General features: G+C 38.4%; 1 protein-coding gene across 11 annotated transcripts in view; it reads right to left on the bottom strand.

The window, feature by feature from the left end:
- Positions 1–3132: 3132 nt before the first annotated feature.
- The window catches only part of ZNF81 (zinc finger protein 81), a 103985-nt gene continuing 90077 nt past the window's right edge, over positions 3133–17040 (bottom strand). For all 11 annotated transcript variants that reach the window (XM_041740892.1, XM_041740886.1, XM_041740894.1 and 8 more), the window contains one exon: positions 3133–7569. In XM_041740892.1, coding sequence (XP_041596826.1) covers positions 5861–7569 — 1709 coding nt within the window. In that variant the 3' untranslated portion in view covers positions 3133–5860. The remainder of the gene's footprint in view (positions 7570–17040) is intronic.

Genomic DNA, 17040 nt, shown 5'->3' with positions numbered 1-17040 from the left:
ATCCATCCCTATTAAATATCATGCAACAAAATTCTTGTTGAGTAATAAAGCAAGATGCAGAAACAGTTGTATGACATGATCCTGTATTTGAAAATCAAGGAAGAGGAACATCTGGGTGGCTCAGCGGTTGAGCATCTGCCTTCAGCCCAGGGTGTGATCCTGGAGTCCTGGGATCAAGTCCCACAACGGGCTTCCTGCATGGAGCCTGCCTCCCTTTCGCCCTATGTCTCTGCCTCTTTCTGTGTCTCTCACGAATAAATAAAATCTTTAAAAAAAGAAAATCAAGGAAGAAAACAATCCATATATAGCTGCTATCTGATTATAACATGGGAACATATATGTCTATATATATAATTAAGACCACAGATTAAAACATGAAAGTGTTCATAGTAGTTGATTAGTACTGGTTATCTGTTGGAGATGAATAGTGGAGGAGGAAATTCAATAAATAATAAATATATTAGTTAGCTTTTTCTGGGTTACAAGCCACCCAAAATTTAGCACTTAAAACAATCAATACTTAATTCATGATTCTACGAGTTGTCTGGGATGGGTGGGATGGAAGGCAGAGCTTTTCTAGTCCAGGCCAGTGTATTACTAATCTATTACTATGTAACAAGTTGCCCTAAAATTTAGCAGCTTAAAACAACAAATATTTATTCTCTCACAGTTCCTGTGGGTCAGGAATTCAGGTGAGGTTCAGAAGGGTGTATCTGGTTGAAGGTCTTCATAAGGTTGCAGCCAAACTGTCATTTAGGGCTATGGTCTCATACAAAGGCTATACTGGGAGGATATGCAACCAAACTTATTCACTTGGGTCTCTCCATAGATCTGCCTCATGAGATGGCAGCTGGCCTCCCCTAGGGTGAGGCATCTGAGAGAGTACCCAAAAGGGATGCCACAGTTTCTCTGTAACCTAACCTTGGAAGTGACATCTCATTAATTCAGCTTCATTCTATTTATTAGAACCAAATGCACAAAATCCAGCTCAAGCTTGAGAAGAGGATTATACAAAGGTGTGGATACCAAGAAATGGGGATCATGCAGGGTCATCTCAGATGCTACTGACCACAAGGGGCTTGAACAGGTTTGGATGGCTAGTATAGCTTCATTTGCATGTCTGGCAGATGAAAATATGGTTGGTGTAGGGAACCTCAATTGGGATGGTTCATCTCTATTCCATCACTGCTCCATGAAGTCTGCCATTATCTAATAGCACAGCCCAGGCCTTTTCACACTTGTCCTTAGGATTCCAAAGAGGAGCAAAAGTGGGCAAACCTCAATGTGCAAGCACTTCTCAAACATCTGCTTGTATCATATTTGCTAATGTTCCATTGGCCAAAGAAATGGCCAAACCCAGTATTTTCTTTAGGATTTTATTTATTTACTTGAGGGAGATAAAGAGTGCGAGCAAGAGAGCACAAGCAGGGGGCAGCAGAGGAAGAGGTGGAAGCAGACTCCCCACTGAGCAGGGAGCCCAATGTGGGGCTTGATCTCAAGACCCTGAGATCATTACCCAAGCTGAAGGCAGCCACTTAACAGAGAGGGGGCTAAAAAAAGGGAGGAGGGAACAAAAAACAAAAAACAGACAGAGCCACCCAGGTGCCCCTGGTCAAACCTAGTTTTAAGGTTTAGAGAAGTAGACTCTATCTCTTGATGGATGAAGTAGAAGAGTCACATTGAAAGGGGAGCATATATTCTGATGTTAGTGGTCTAAAGGAGACAATCTAGATTCCTGGCTTCTGCCCAGGATGTAGATATCTGAAAAGAGCATAGGCCCCATTCTTATAATAAAAAAATGGGTAATCTACAAAATCATAATTTTTGAACTTATCAGAGAACTATGATCACAAAGCAACCAATTAGCTTGATACATAAGACAACTGCTTCAATCCTCAACAGGAAGTTGTCACTGGGTCACTTGTGGCAAAGCAAGAAGGAAGATGGGTCCACTATACCAGCATTAAGATTTCAGCATGAAGTTTAATGAAGTTCTAAAGGCTGAGTGTGAGATAGTACGAAAATAGAGAACACCTGAGAGCTGGAAACCTAAGAGTAATTGGCCTTCACTTGCAGGCTCTTTTATACATACCTCCACTGGATGCTTATAAGAAATAATAGGGGTAGGGAAAGAGACAGGAGAAAGCCTCTCTCAGTGATGTAGGCCTGCAAGGGGACAGCTGCAGATAAAGAAATGGCACAAAGCCCCAGTGGGACCCTACTGCCTTACAGAGCAAACGCCTTAAGCCACTGGGGTAAGTGATGTAAACCCAGTTGCCTCCAGGACACAGGTGCAGATCCATTGTGGCTAGAGAAAAAGGAAAAGGAAAAAAAAACTTCCATTCATGGGGGAAGGGCAGTTAATCATCCTGAGTTGAAACCATTAAAGACCTTATACCAATGGGGAGGAGCAAGATCACTGAAAAACCCCCACCCTGAAGACCTAGGGATATAAGGCCTGCCTAAAAGTGAGGTTGGCCCAGGACAACTCCTGACCCCCTACTCATCAGGTCACCAAGAACCAAGTAATAACAGCAGTCTACTACTAAGGGAGAGACAAGGGCATAGAGAGAGATCTTCCCTGAGTTGCAGGCACACAGGAAAGGCCTAAAGGCAAGTGTGGTATAAGAATATTAAGAAAAATTATCTTGAAAACCATTGCCTGCTCTAAGCCCAAGGTAATACTTGAGAAATTTGATGTCTATGGTACAATGAAGATACCATAGCAGCAACAAAACCTAAACGCAGACCAAATTCTGACTAGATGAACTCACCCCCTCCCCGCTTAATGATTTATCAGAAGAGCCGTCATAACTATTTCCAGGAATAAATATTATTTACCTCAGTTTCTACTCTCCTACATACAACATCTGAAATTTGGCCAAAAATTATTAGATGCAAAACAGAAAGAAAAAACAGTCCACTGTAAAGAGACAGAATAATAAAAAAAATCCAGACTCAGCTGACCCAGTTGTTAGTACTATCAAATAGGGAATTTAAATTAACAATGATTAATATGTTAGAGAGGATGGTGGGAAATGTGAACAACAGGTATGAACAGATGGCGAATTTCATCAGAAAAATGAAAACCTGAAGAGTCAAATGGAATACTAGAAATAAAGAAAACATAACTGAGATGAAAAATGCCTTTAATGGATTCATCAGTAGACCTAACAGAAGTAGGGGTTAAACAGATTGAACAGGGTAGGGGTCAACATCCATGAACCTGAAGATAGGTTAACAGAAATTATTCCAACTGAAACACAAAGCAAAATAAAGATTGAAAAGGGACACACATAGAGGGATGGTAGAAATTTGTAACATTTTTCTATCTAACAATCTATTTTCTGGTCATTAATTATTTATATTACCACACCATGCAAAAATATGTTCACCCTCATTCCAAAACCTCCAAAATTCTCATCCCAAATTGGCATCAGGCTCAAATCCAGGACCTCGAGTCTGAACCTGCATCAAGGTTCAGATGTGGCTGAAGCAGCTTGGGTGCAATTTCTCAGTTTCTTGATCCAGAGACCTGTGAGCTAAATGACAGGTTATATGACTATCACCACCCCCCCCACACACACTCAACACACACACACACACAATGGTGACATAAGGATTGGTGAACTGCAGTAGATACCCTCATTTAAAAGAAGGGAAGAATAAGAGGCACATGTTAATCACTGTTCCATAACAATTCTGAAATCCCACAGAGCTGTTGTCAGGTTTCCCCTGCCCACTCCAGGGGCAGATGTTTCTGGATTGGGTCACAGTTCTATCTGGGAACAGCTTCCCAGTCCATTTTAATATATTGTTCTTGGGTCTTCTCTTTGAGACATCTGTCTTTTCCCATAAGAAACGGCAGCTGAGTAACTTTCTCTGCTTGCTTCATGTTCATAGAAGTTAGAGAAGGTAGTCCAAGGCTGCTTTTCATTTTGGACTGTTTCAATTCCTTTAAGTCTAACTTGGAGGTAGTAAAACTCTATTAGAAACTTTATAGGTGTTTGTGAATCTCATTTGTATTTACTCCATGCCCCAAATGCCACATTAACAATTCTTTTTAAGACAGGCCCCTCTCTACATCAGCAGTGTATCAGGGTGCTGGACAGACAGTGTCATGAAGTTTTTAGAAACCATTTGGTTTAGCTGAGAGAGTCTCCCAAACACCAACTTAAATATTTCACACATTTTAACAAAGGGTCTTAGAGCCGCATCCATGATTTGATCTCTAACCTGAGACCATTTTTCACCTTGAGAATATTCTGATGAATGAAGAGACTGGAGGTGTGAGGAATAGTTATTTTCCAACCCAGCAAGTCCTGGCTTTTTTGTATTTCTTTTTAATTCTCTGCTTGTAAATGGTACAGTTATTTCTGTAGTTCATCTCTCCTTTGGTACCTTGCCATATGTGGCTTTTTAGAAGCAAATTGGTATTTCCAACATTCTGTTGGAGATATCCTTAGCCAGATCCACAAGTTCATTTGGTATATTCTCTATCTTCTCACAGAGCATGGTGACTGTTTTGCTATTCTTTCCTTAGTAAATAACATGAGCTGCCATCTTTTCCAGCCTTTCTTAACAGTTTTCCTCATTGTTTCCAGTCTCCATCTGCTACCCAGGCCCAAAGCTAATGCCACATGTCTTATGTTTTGGTATAATACCCCCCCACACACACAAGTATACACTTTTAGGTATTACTTATCATTTTCTGTGCAACAAACTACCCAAAACAGTAGCTTAAAACAATTATCATTTTATTTAAGTCATGATTCTCCAGGTTGGCTGGGGTAACTGGTATGGCTCTTTTGGTGTGGGCCAGTTTGGTTGGGGCTGGAGGTTGAGGACGGTCTTACTCTCATGTCTGGAAGTTGATCTAAGAGGCCTCATCTGTGCTGGCTTATCTCTTTTACATGTGGTTTCTCATCCTCCAGCAGAGCACTCTTGAGTTTCTTCACATGAAGATCTCAGAAAGAGCAGCAAGGGAAGACAAGCCTCAAGACACACTTCTCTCCAGCTTCCTGAATCTCTTTGCTAATGTACATTGGCCAAAGAAAATCACATGGCCAAGCTCAGGGTCAAGGAATAGAGAGAGCTCTACCTCTTAATAAAAGAAAAAAAAAGTAACATTTCAAAGGGGTATGCATAAAAGGTTGGGAGAGGTCTGTGGCTCTTTTGCATTGTACCACAATGAAAAAAAGATAAACAATGTTGTGGAAACCAGTATGAATAATAGGATTAGAGTTATGTATTAAAGTAAGATTGTATTTGTAGATGTGTGTGTATATATGAAACCATAATGGCTTTAAAACTGTGGAAAGATATTTGACAGACACAATTATATTAAATTCAAAACAAGAATTTCAATTCAATTATCCCTCCTGTGGTGCAATGTCTTCTGCCACAAACACCCTACAGAACTGAGAGTTGGTCTACACATCAAATACATTCTTCTGTTCTTTCATTTTGTTGCCACTTTAAATCGCTTAATATAACACAGTACACAGGACTGTCATTTATATACTTTTGCTCACTCCATTTATAAAGAATTTGATAACAATTTGCCTTATAATACTTTCTGCAGGAAAGGTTTTCCTAATGCATCAAACTGACAGCATTTTTTCCAGTATGAGTTCTATTATCTTTTGTGAGGCATGTAAATATGAAAAGTCCCTTTTATTCTGTGCATTTTGAGAGGATCTCTTTTGAATAATTTTTCTCATGTCAGGTGAGAGAGCCTGATGAATGCTTTTTATCATGCAGTGTATTCATATAGGATCTGTCTTGGATGGATTTTATAATATACACTAAGACCTGACTTCTGGGATAAGGCTTTCTCATTTTTAAGAAACGGGTACTTTCATGCATGGATATTGCGATGCATACTCAGAACTGATTTCTGAGTGAAGCCCTTTCCACAGTCACTGCATTTATAGGGTTTATCTCCAGTATGAATTGTCTGGTGTTTATTGAAATTTGACCTGTCAGTGAATGCCTTCCCACATTCTGCACACATGTATGGTTTCTCTCCTGTGTGAATTCGCTGATGTACTTTGAGATGTGGTTTCTTGGAGAAAGATTTCTCACACTCAGGACATTTATAAGGCTTCTCTGTAGTATGAATTCTCTGATGTGTAATTAACTCTGACTTCTGGATGAAGGCCCTCCCACAATCACCACAAACATAGGGTTTCTCTCCAGTATGAATTGTTTGGTGTTTATTGAAATTTGACCTGTCAGTGAAGGCCTTTCCACATTCAGCACATATGTAAGACTTTTCTCCAGTATGAGATTTCTGGTGAGTATTGAGATTTGACCTGTTGGTAAAGGCCTTCCCACATTCAGTGCATATATAGGGTTTTTCTCCTGTGTGAATTCGCTTATGCATCTGGAGTTGTGACTTAGAAGGGAAAGATTTCCCACAGTCACTGCATTCATAAGGCTTCTCTCCAGTATGAATTCTTTGATGGGCAATCAAGTGTGCTTTTTGGATGAAGGCCTGCCCACATTCAGTACATATGTAAGATCTCTCTCCTGTATGAATTCTCTGATGCATCCTGAGCGTTGATTTTTGGGTAAAGGCTTTCCCACACTCACCACATTTGTGGTGTCTCTCTCCAGTGTGAATTTTCTGATGTACATTGAGGGCTGAGTTCAGGGAGAAGCCTTTCCCACATTCACTGCATTCATAGAGTTTTTCTCCAGTGTGAGTTGTCTGATGTCTAAGTAGAGAGGACACCTGGAAAAATGATTTTCCACATTCATTGCATTTATAGGGTTTTTCTCTAGTATGAGTTTTCTTATGCATGATTAATTCTGAATTCTGGATGAAAGCCTTCCCACATTCAGGACATACATATAGTTTTTCATCTCTATGAACTCTCAGATATATACTGAGTAGTGGCTTCTGTGTAAACACATTTACACATTTGCTAAGTTCATGAGGTTTTTCCATAGTATGGATTCTCTGAGGTGCAAAGAGGTGTGACTTCTGGGTGAAGATCTTCCCAAAATCAGTACACATATCTGCCTTCTCCCCAACAGGAAATTTCAGATTGTGACTGAATGCTTGTTTGAGACTGAGGACTTTTCCACACTGATCACTTTCACAGAATTGTACTCCTGTACAAGTATTTTCATGGTTAGTATAAGAAGAGCCCTGTGTGAAAACGTGACCATGCCCCATATTTTTATCAAAGTTCTTTGTTGCATTGTTTTTATTAGGAATATGTAAGTCTAAATTATGCTTAAAACTCTTTCCAAATGAGTCACATTTCTGGGGTCTTTTCTGTGAAGGAATACGATTTGGGCTTGGATGAATAAATTTTCCATGGTCTTTATATTCAAAATCCCACTCTGTATTCAATACTTTCTTATTGATGAAAGCAGAATGACTCAGAGGTTTGCTCTGTTTTTCCTGATATCTTTCTATCTGTTCAGAATCTTGCCACAGTTCTTCTAAAATGGAATACAATGAATCGTCTCTTGTATCTTCACCCTCCATTTCATTATGAAATGAAGCTTTTCCAGAAATTCTTTTTTGTGGGGTCTTAATCCCAAACCTCCCATCTAAAAAGAGAAAGAAAAAGTAAAATTGACACAAAGAATAGATAACAGAGGATTAAAAGGTACACATAAGCTAATCAAAGTTAAATACAGGGAAACTGGTAAATATGATGATGATGACCACAGTGATGACAAGAAAAACACATATAGCACATACAGTGTGCCAAGTTCCTGCATAACATTTATGATGTTCCAGGTATTACTCTAAGAAATACACACACACACACACACACACACACACACACACACACTCAATCCTTTCAAAGACCCTTTGAGGTATTTTCTATTATAATCCACCTATTGTAGATAAGGAAAGTGAAGCTCAGAATAATTATTTATATAATTTGCCCTAAAACATAGTTATTAAGTGTGGAAGTGTGAAGGCTGGAGTTCAACATAAGCAATCTAGTTCTATTTTGGTTGGAGGCTTGGATATAACATAGACTGAAGATTAAAAAGACAAAGGTTTTCAGGGAAAATATCTGTGGAGAGAGTAGGTTTGGAGGGGATGATTCAGAGTCTAAGTTCTCATTAGCTTTTGATTCTAAATCCTCATTAATCTTGTTCCTTTTTACTTGTTAGCAGCAATACCAAATTAATGCGATCAAACAACCAATTTAATTTGCTAACAGAGTAGATTCTAAAAGTTCTCATTACAAAGAAAAAAACACTTTTTCTTTTTTTGGTATCTTTATGAGATGGACTATAACTAAGCTTCTCCTTTTTTAAAAGATTTTATTCATTTATTCATGAGAGACACACAGAGAGAAGCAGAGACATAGGCAGAAGGAGAAGCAGGCTCCCCATGGGGAGCCTGATGTGGGACTTGATCCCATTACCTGGGATCACGCCCTGAGCCAAAGGCAGAGGCTCAACAGCTTAGCCACCCAGGTGTCCCTGTAACTAAACTTCTTGTGGTAATCATTTCACAATGTATTTAAGTTAAGCCACTATGAGTACACCTTAAACGTATACAGTGATATATGTCAATTATATCTCAATAAAACCAAGAAAAAACTAATTTATTCATGCCTATAGGAAAAATACTGTAGTCATAGCCATCCTGACCTATACAAACAATAAATAGCTATTTATACTCCAACTCTCCATCTAGGTATAATTGTTTTCTTGGACCTGAAAATATTTATATCTAATAAAGTAGCATGAAATCAGAGAAAAAACAAGCTATCTGTGGTAGACTAAAAGCTGTCCACTAGAATCTGTTCCACCATCCTTTTGTATTAACAGAGTAGTAGCCAGGCATATGGCTGCCTAGTCATATAACATCTCTCAGCCTCCTCTGAAAACTGGTATGGCCACGTGACAATGTTATCATCAACAGAACGTGAGAGAAAATGATGGGTGCCATTTTCAAGCCAGAGCATGGAGACAGCAGGCATGTTTTCTCTACACCCTCTTCTACCTTCTTGCTGGATTTGGCAGTAACACAGATACAAATATGCAGATGCCACACACACACACACACACACACACACACACACACACACACACACACAAAAACCCCCAAGAGATGGTGGGGTTATGTTAATGGAAGGAACCCAGAATCTGGAATAAACATGAGCAATGAAGTGTTCCAAAGGCCTGTGATATTAGAAACTTTATATAAGAGAGAAGTAAAATTCTTTAGCATTTAAGTCACCATCTTATAATCTCTTTATTACTGCAAATAAGTTTTAATTAATATACTATTTTCATCCAGAGTGGGGATCACAGATATTTCCATTACCAGCATAATGCATGAGGTGTATTAGATTCTCGATAATTTTAAAGTGGAGAAATTACACATTATTTCATTAGCAAGAGATGTGAAATAGTGAGAACGTTCTGAGTCATCAAATCCAGTTTTCCCCTGTTGGTCACTTTGATATTGTATTCTAGATACATATCCCATCCAAAATCTCATCCTCTTATTTTTAAGTTGCATTTTTATTCTCATGCACTTGGCTTTAATTTATTCTGTAGATATTAAGAACTGGATTCCTAGGCATGGCTTCAAAAGTGGTTCTGCTTTTCACTTTAACTTATAAATACATAAAGTATAACTTATGGATAATTAAGTTAACTTCTAAACCCCTCATGTATCAGACAATGTTTAGATCACCAGTACCAATTTTCACCGTAAAAAATCTGCTCCTGCGGGGCGGGGGGGGGGGGGGGGGCGCCCGGCGGGGGGGGGGCGGGGAGCCAAAAAAAAAATCTGCTCCTGCAATAATAAGCTCTTCTACACCTTTCCTGAGCCCACAGATTCAATGAACATTATATAAATGGAGAGTCAACAGTCTAGATAACAGCTGTGTGTGCAAGCTTGCATTCTATTTACCACTCCAAAAGTCCCGTTTATTCTTAAATCAAAAGACACATTCATGCCCTCTTCCTCCATTTAGCCTGCTTAGCATTTTCTTTTGTGCCTTTTTTGTGCCCCTTAAAAGATATTCATGCTTCATTAAGCATTTTTGAGTCTTTTACTTTGAAAATTAATCTGATCATATTGCTACTGAGACTTTTTTCCCCTAAATTTCAAAAGCAGACACCTCCTGTGCTATTCATTTTGCCAATCATTTTAATAGATTTCTGTTATAACAGAAACACAATACACAAGCAGTAAACTTTTAATATTTGATATCATTATTTTTACTTTCCAATTATAATCTATGTCCTATTGAAACCTCTCAGTCAAGTTTTTTTTTTTTTTTTTTTTAATTTATGATAGTCACAGAGAGAGAGAGGCAGAGACATAGGCGGAGGGAGAAGCAGGCTCCACAGACCGGGAGCCTGATATGGGATTCGATCCTGGGTCTCCAGGATCGCGCCCTGGGCCAAAGGCAGGCGCCAAGCCGCTGCGCCACCCAGGGATCCCTCAATCAAGTTTTTAAAAACACTCTGAAATATAGCAAAAAACTCTTAAGATCTTATCCCCCACAAACTCAATTAGTTAATAGTGCTAAGTATTTCCTTCATGCTTAGTGTTCAAATAATGAAAATAAGATAGAGGCTCTTGTTTTCAGGGACTTTCAAAATTACTAGGGGCAGAAGCATCTGAGAGATAGAGGAAGAGAAATGGAGAAGAGCAATGAATTTGCCATTCCATGGGACAGATGATAACTTTAAATGAAACAAAGTTAAAGTGTCTATTACTTTAGGCAGAACACAAGATAAAGATCCTAGATGCAGAGATAAACTTCATATATGTTAGGCATTAAAGGCAAGGTGAAAATTTGAGGAAAGCATGAATTAAGGAACTGTACAGATACAACTTTATTTATTTTTATTATTTTTTAAAGATTTTATTTATTTTTTCATAAGAGACACACAGAGAGAGGCAGAGACACAGGCAGAGGGAGAAGTAGGCTCCCTGTGGGGAGTCCAATTCAGGACTTGATCCCAGGACCCCAGGATCACAAACAGATACAACTTTAAATGGAAATACATGGCCACACTGGTCATGTGTTATATAATACAGAGTAATTGTAAGTTTACTTTATTAAGCTGATGCCAAAGATAATGGCAATGTTTTAGGTAATGAAATATAGCAGGAGGATTTAAGATGAACTAGATACAAGAATAGAATCTGCAAATCTCATTAGGAACAGAATAATCCAAGCATAAGAAAATATACATCTGTTTTTGGGTGGCGCTAATAGGAATTAAGATGAGAGTACATCTGAATAGTATTCTTTAAAAAAAAAGAATTGCAGACTAATTAGAGAAAATAACTAAGAGGGAAGAAACAAGAAAACAGCAGAATCTGACAGAATTTAGAACATGAGGGTTCCTGATTTGGGCAATGATGATGCCAATTTTTCACATACTAGTAAGGATGAATAAAGTAGAATATTCTATGGGAATTGTCTAATATGCAGGTAAATGTCATACTAGAACCCACTTATAATATACCAACTAGTGGTGTCAATATAGAAGTCATCAGAATACAAATAAAAAGCTTAAGTGTTCAGAATGGAAGACTCCTTTGAGTTAATTACTATAGGAACAAATACCCAGAAGATAGTAAACAGCACCCATAACCAGGGGCATCTCAATGGGGGTAAAGCCTCCAGGGAAAAGGAAATGAGCAAATTAGGCAAATCAAGAAGAAAAAAATGATATAGTTAGAAAAGACAAAATAATCGGAACAAGCAATTCGCAGAAGGGGAAACCCAAATGGATAACCAATATTAGAAAGAACAAGAAACAATACTACTTCACATTCATTAGATTGGCCACAAAATAAGAAATCTGGATAATTCCAAGTGTTGCCATAGATGTAATGAAATGGGCATTTTTGTGTACTTCATGTATATCCCAATGATCGAGTAGTACCATTTCTATATAAATATCCCCAAGGAAAAATCTCATAGGCTTGTAAGATGTGTATAAAAAATTCTTTGTTTTGTTTTTTTTTAAATTGAGGTATAATTTCTACATAGTAAAATGCAGATCTTAACTGTAGAGACCAATGAGTTTTTTAATATGTATATACCCATGTAACCTCTACCTAAATGAAAATATAAAACATTTTAATTGTCCCACAAAGTTCCTTGCAGCTTTTCCCAGTCAATAACTGACTCTGAGATAATCACCACTCTGATCATAGGCCACTAATCATTTATCACCATAGATTAGTTTTGCTTGTCCTTGAACTTCACGTAAGTTGAAATATATATACCTGGCTTTTCCGTTCGATACACTTTTCTGAGATTCATCCAAGTTCTTGTGTGTGTCAGTAGCTCTTTCTTTTTCATTGCCATGTATTATCATATTATAAGAAAATAGCACAATATTAACCCATTCTCCTGCTGATGGACACTTGGGGTGTTTCACATTTTTTCGTAATTATGCCAATGCCAATATGAACATTCTGTACATTTCTTTCAGTGGACATATTCATTTAAGTAAATGCCTAGGAGTGGCATTGCTGGGATACAGGAAAGCCATACATTTAGCATTAGTAGATACTGCCTGTTTCCCAAAGTGGTTGAAGGTATTTACATTCCTACCATCAATGTATGTAAATTCCAGTGGCTCCAAATACTCGAGTAAGTATTGATATTGTTAAGTCTTTCTAATTTTATCCATTCTTTTATATGTATGTATCTGTGTAGGGTTGTCCCACTGTGGTTTTTTTTTTTTTTCCCACTGTGGTTTAATTTTCAGTTCCTTGATAAGCAGTGATGCACAGCATTTTTTCTTTTTTAAAGATTTTATTTATTTATTCATGAGACACACACACACACACACACACACAGAGAGAGAGAGAGAGAGAGAGAGAGAAAGAGAGAGAGAGAGCAGAGACACAGGCAGAGGGAGAAGCAGGCTCCATGCAGGGAGCCTGATGTGGGACTCGATCCTGGGTTTCCAGGACCAGGCCCTGGGCTGAAGGTGGTGCTAAACCGCTAGGCCACCCGGGCTGCCCCAGCACTTTTTCATATATAATGACCATTTATTTGGATATTTCTTTTAAAAGTACCTGTTCGGGACACTTGGGTGGCTTAGTGGTTGAGGCATCTGCCTTCAGCTTAACATGTGATCCCGGAGTCCTGGAATTGAGTCCCACAGTCCCACATCAGGCTCCCCACAGGCTGCCTTTTTTCCTTCTGCCTGTGTCTCTGCCTCTTTCTGTGTGTCTCTCATGAAAAAATACATAAAATCTTAAAAAAATAAAAGTACCTGTTCGTATCTCTTATCCATTTCTTTTTCTACTGGGTTGTCTGCCTTTCTCTTTTTGATTTCTAAGAGTTTTTTTAATATATTCTAAATATAGGTCATTTATCAAATCTATGTATTGTAATTATCTTCTCCCAGTTTGTGGTTTCATATTTACTTTCTTAATATCTTTTGGAGAAGTGTAATTCTTCAATCTAATATAGTTTCACTTACTATCAAATGAGATGGGAAGTGCTCTCTCTTTTTGTCTTCAAAAGAACTTGAATAATATTGGTATTATTCTTTCTTTAAATAAGAGGAAGAATTCACTGATGAAGACATGCAGGCTGGGAGCTTGTCTGTAGAAAGATTTTATTTATTTTAATTATTATTATTTCTTTATATTTTATTTATTTTAAAGATTTTATTTATTTATGAGGGGGGGGGAGAGAGAGTCAGGAGAGGGGCAGAGGCAGAGGGAGAAAAAGAGAGAGAATCTCAAACAGACTCTGAGTGCAGAGTCTGACAGTGGCTCGATCCCTTGACCCCGAGATCATGACCCAAGCAGAAACCAAGACTCAGACACTTAATTGATTGAGCCACCTAGGTGCTCCTGATGTGCTATATTTTCATTATCATTCTGCTCAAAACATTTTCTAATAACATTGTGGTTTCTTCTTTGACTTATGGGATATTTGCTTGTGTGTTGCTTACTTTTCAAACATTTGGGTATTTTCTGGTTGTCTTCTGTTCAGTTTTAATTTATTTCAATAGTAATTAGAGAACATTTAGCATATGATTTCAATCCTTTGAAATCTGTTGCAATAAGCCTTATACCCTAAAATTGAGTCTATTTTTCTCAGTATGCATATGCACTTGAAAAAATGTATATTCTATAGTTGTGGGATGCAGTGACTTATGGTATGTCAATTGGGTCATATTGGTTTATCAAGTTCAAATCTTCTATCTTTTTTAAAGATTTATTTGAGAGAGAGAGAGAGAGAGAGAGAGAAAGTATGCATGGGGGGAGAGGGACAGAGGGACAGGGACAGAGAGAATCTCATGCAGACTCCCCACTGAGAGCAAAGCCCAAGGTGGGGCTAGATCCCATGACCCTGAGACTATGACCTGAGCCATAATCAAGAGTCAGACACTCAACCGACTGAACCACCCAGGTGGCCCTCAAATCTTCTATATCCTTAAAGATTCTTTCGTCTGTAAATAGACAAAAATTAGTTATAGAGATAGATATGTTAAACTTTCCAACTATAATTATGCATTTTGTCTATCTCTCCTTTTAGCATTGTCAATATTCACTTTATATATTTTGAAGCTACATTATTAAGTGCACAAAAATATAGATTTTTAATATATTCCTTTTGAACTGAAGTTTTAACAATTTCAGAGAAAGACAGTACGTTATGGAAGATACAAAAAACATTAAAACAATGATAGAGGAATATTTTTTTTAAATTAATTTTTATTGGTGTTCAATTTACCAACATACAGAAAAACACCCAGTGCTCATCCCGTCAAGTGTCCACCTCAGTGCCCGTCACCCATTCCCCTCCAACACCCGCCCTCCTCCCCTTCCACCACCCCTAGTTCGTTTCCCCGAATTAGGAGTCTTTATGTTCTGTCTCCCTTCCTGATATTTCCCAACATTTCTTTTCCCTTCCTTTATATTCCCTTTCACTATTATTCATATTCCCCAAATGAATGAGAACATACACTGTTTGTCCTTCTCCGATTGACTTATTTCACTCAGCATAATACCCTCCAGTTCCATCCACGTTGAAGCAAATGGTGGGTATTTGTCGTTTCTAATTGCTGAGGAATATTCCATTGTATACATAAACCACAGCTTCTTTATCCATTCATCTTTCGATGGACACCGAGGCTCCTTCCACAGTTTGGCTATTGTGGCCATTGCTGATAGAAACATCGGGGTGCAAGTGTCCCGACGTTTCATTGCATCTGAATCTTTGGGGTAAATCCCCAGCAGTGCAATTTCTGGGTGGTAGGGCAGGTCTATTTTTAACTCTTTGAGGAACCTCCACACAGTTTTCCAGAGTGGCTGCACCAGTTCACATTCCCACCAACAGTGTAAGAGGGTTCCCTTTTCTCCGCATCCTCTCCAACATTTGTGGTTTCCTGCCTTGTTAATTTTCCCCATTCTCACTGGTGTGAGGTGGTATCTCATTGTGGTTTTGATTTGTATTTCCCTGATGGCAAGTGATGCAGAGCATTTTCTCATGTGCATGTTGGCCATGTCCATGTCTTCCTCTGTGAGATTTCTCTTCATGTCTTTTGCCCATTTCATGATTGGATTGTTTGTTTCTTTGGTGTTGAGTTTAATAAGTTCTTTATAGATTTTGGAAACTAGCCCTTTATCTGATAGGTCATTTGCAAATATCTTCTCCCATTCTGTAGGTTGTATTTTAGTTTTGTTGACTGTATCCTTTGCTGTGCAAAAGCTTCTTATCTTGATAAAGTCCCAATAGTTCATTTTTGCTTTTGTTTCTTTTGCCTTTGTGGATGTATCTTGCAAGAAGTTACCGTGGCCGAGTTCAAAGAGGGTGTTGCCTGTGTTCTCTTCTATGATTTTGATGGACTCTTGTCTCACATTTAGATATCTCATCCATTTTGAGTTTATCTTTGTGTATGGTGAAAGAGAGTGGTCCAGTTTCATTCTTCTGCATGTGGATGTCCAATTTTCCCAGCACCATTTATTGAAGAGACTGTCTTTCTTCCAATGGATAGTCTTTCCTCCTTTATCGAATATTAGATGACCATACATTTCAGGATCCACTTCTGGGTTCTCTATTCTGTTCCATTGATCTATGTGTCTGTTTTTGTGCCAGTACCACACTGTCTTGATGACCACAGCTTTGTAGTACAACCTGAAATCTGGCATTGTGATGCCCCCAGCTATGGTTTTCTTTTTTAAAATTCCCCTGGCTATTCGGGGTCTTTTCTGATTCCACACAAACCTTAAAATAATTTGTTCTAACTCTCTGAAGAAAGTCCATGGTATTTTGATAGGGATTGCATTAAACGTATAAATTGCCCTGGGTAACATTGACATTTTTACAATATTAATTCTGCCAATCCATGAGCATGGAATATTTTTCCATCTCTTTGTGTCTTCCTCAATTTCTTTCAGAAGTGTTCTATAGTTTTTAGGATATAGATCTTTTACCTCATTGGTTAGGTTTATTCCTAGGTATCTTATGCTTTTGGGTGCAATTGTAAATGGGATTGACTCCTTAATTTCTCTTTCTTCAGTCTCATTGTTAGTGTATAGAAATGCCATTGATTTCTGGGCATTGATTTTGTATCCTGCCACGCTACCAAATTGCTGTATGAGTTCTAGCAATCTTGGGGTGGAGGCTTTTGGGTTTTCTATGTAGAGTATCATGTCATCAGCAAAGAGGGAGAGTTTGACTTCTTCTTTGCCAATTTGAATGCCCTTAATGTCTTTTTGTTGTCTGATTGCTGAGGCGAGGACTTCCAGAACGATGTTGAACAGCAGTGGTGAGAGTGGACATCCCTGTCTTGTTCCTGATCTTAGGGGAAAGGCTCCCAGTGCTTCCCCATTGAGAATGATATTTGCTGTGGGCTTTTCGTAAATGGCCTTTAAGATGTCGAGGAAAGTTCCCTCTATCCAAACACTCTGAAGGGTTTTGATCAGGAATGGATGCTGTATTTTGTCAAATGCTTTCTCTGCATCTAATGAGAGGATCATATGGTTCTTGGTTTTTCTCTTGCTGATATGATGAATCACATTGATTGTTTTACGAGTGTTGAACC

Source organism: Vulpes lagopus, chromosome X, assembly GCF_018345385.1.
Source record: "Vulpes lagopus strain Blue_001 chromosome X, ASM1834538v1, whole genome shotgun sequence".
Classification (NCBI taxonomy): domain Eukaryota; kingdom Metazoa; phylum Chordata; class Mammalia; order Carnivora; family Canidae; genus Vulpes; species Vulpes lagopus.
Note: the sequence above shows the minus strand (reverse complement) of the source record. Positions and strands in the feature narration are given on the sequence as shown.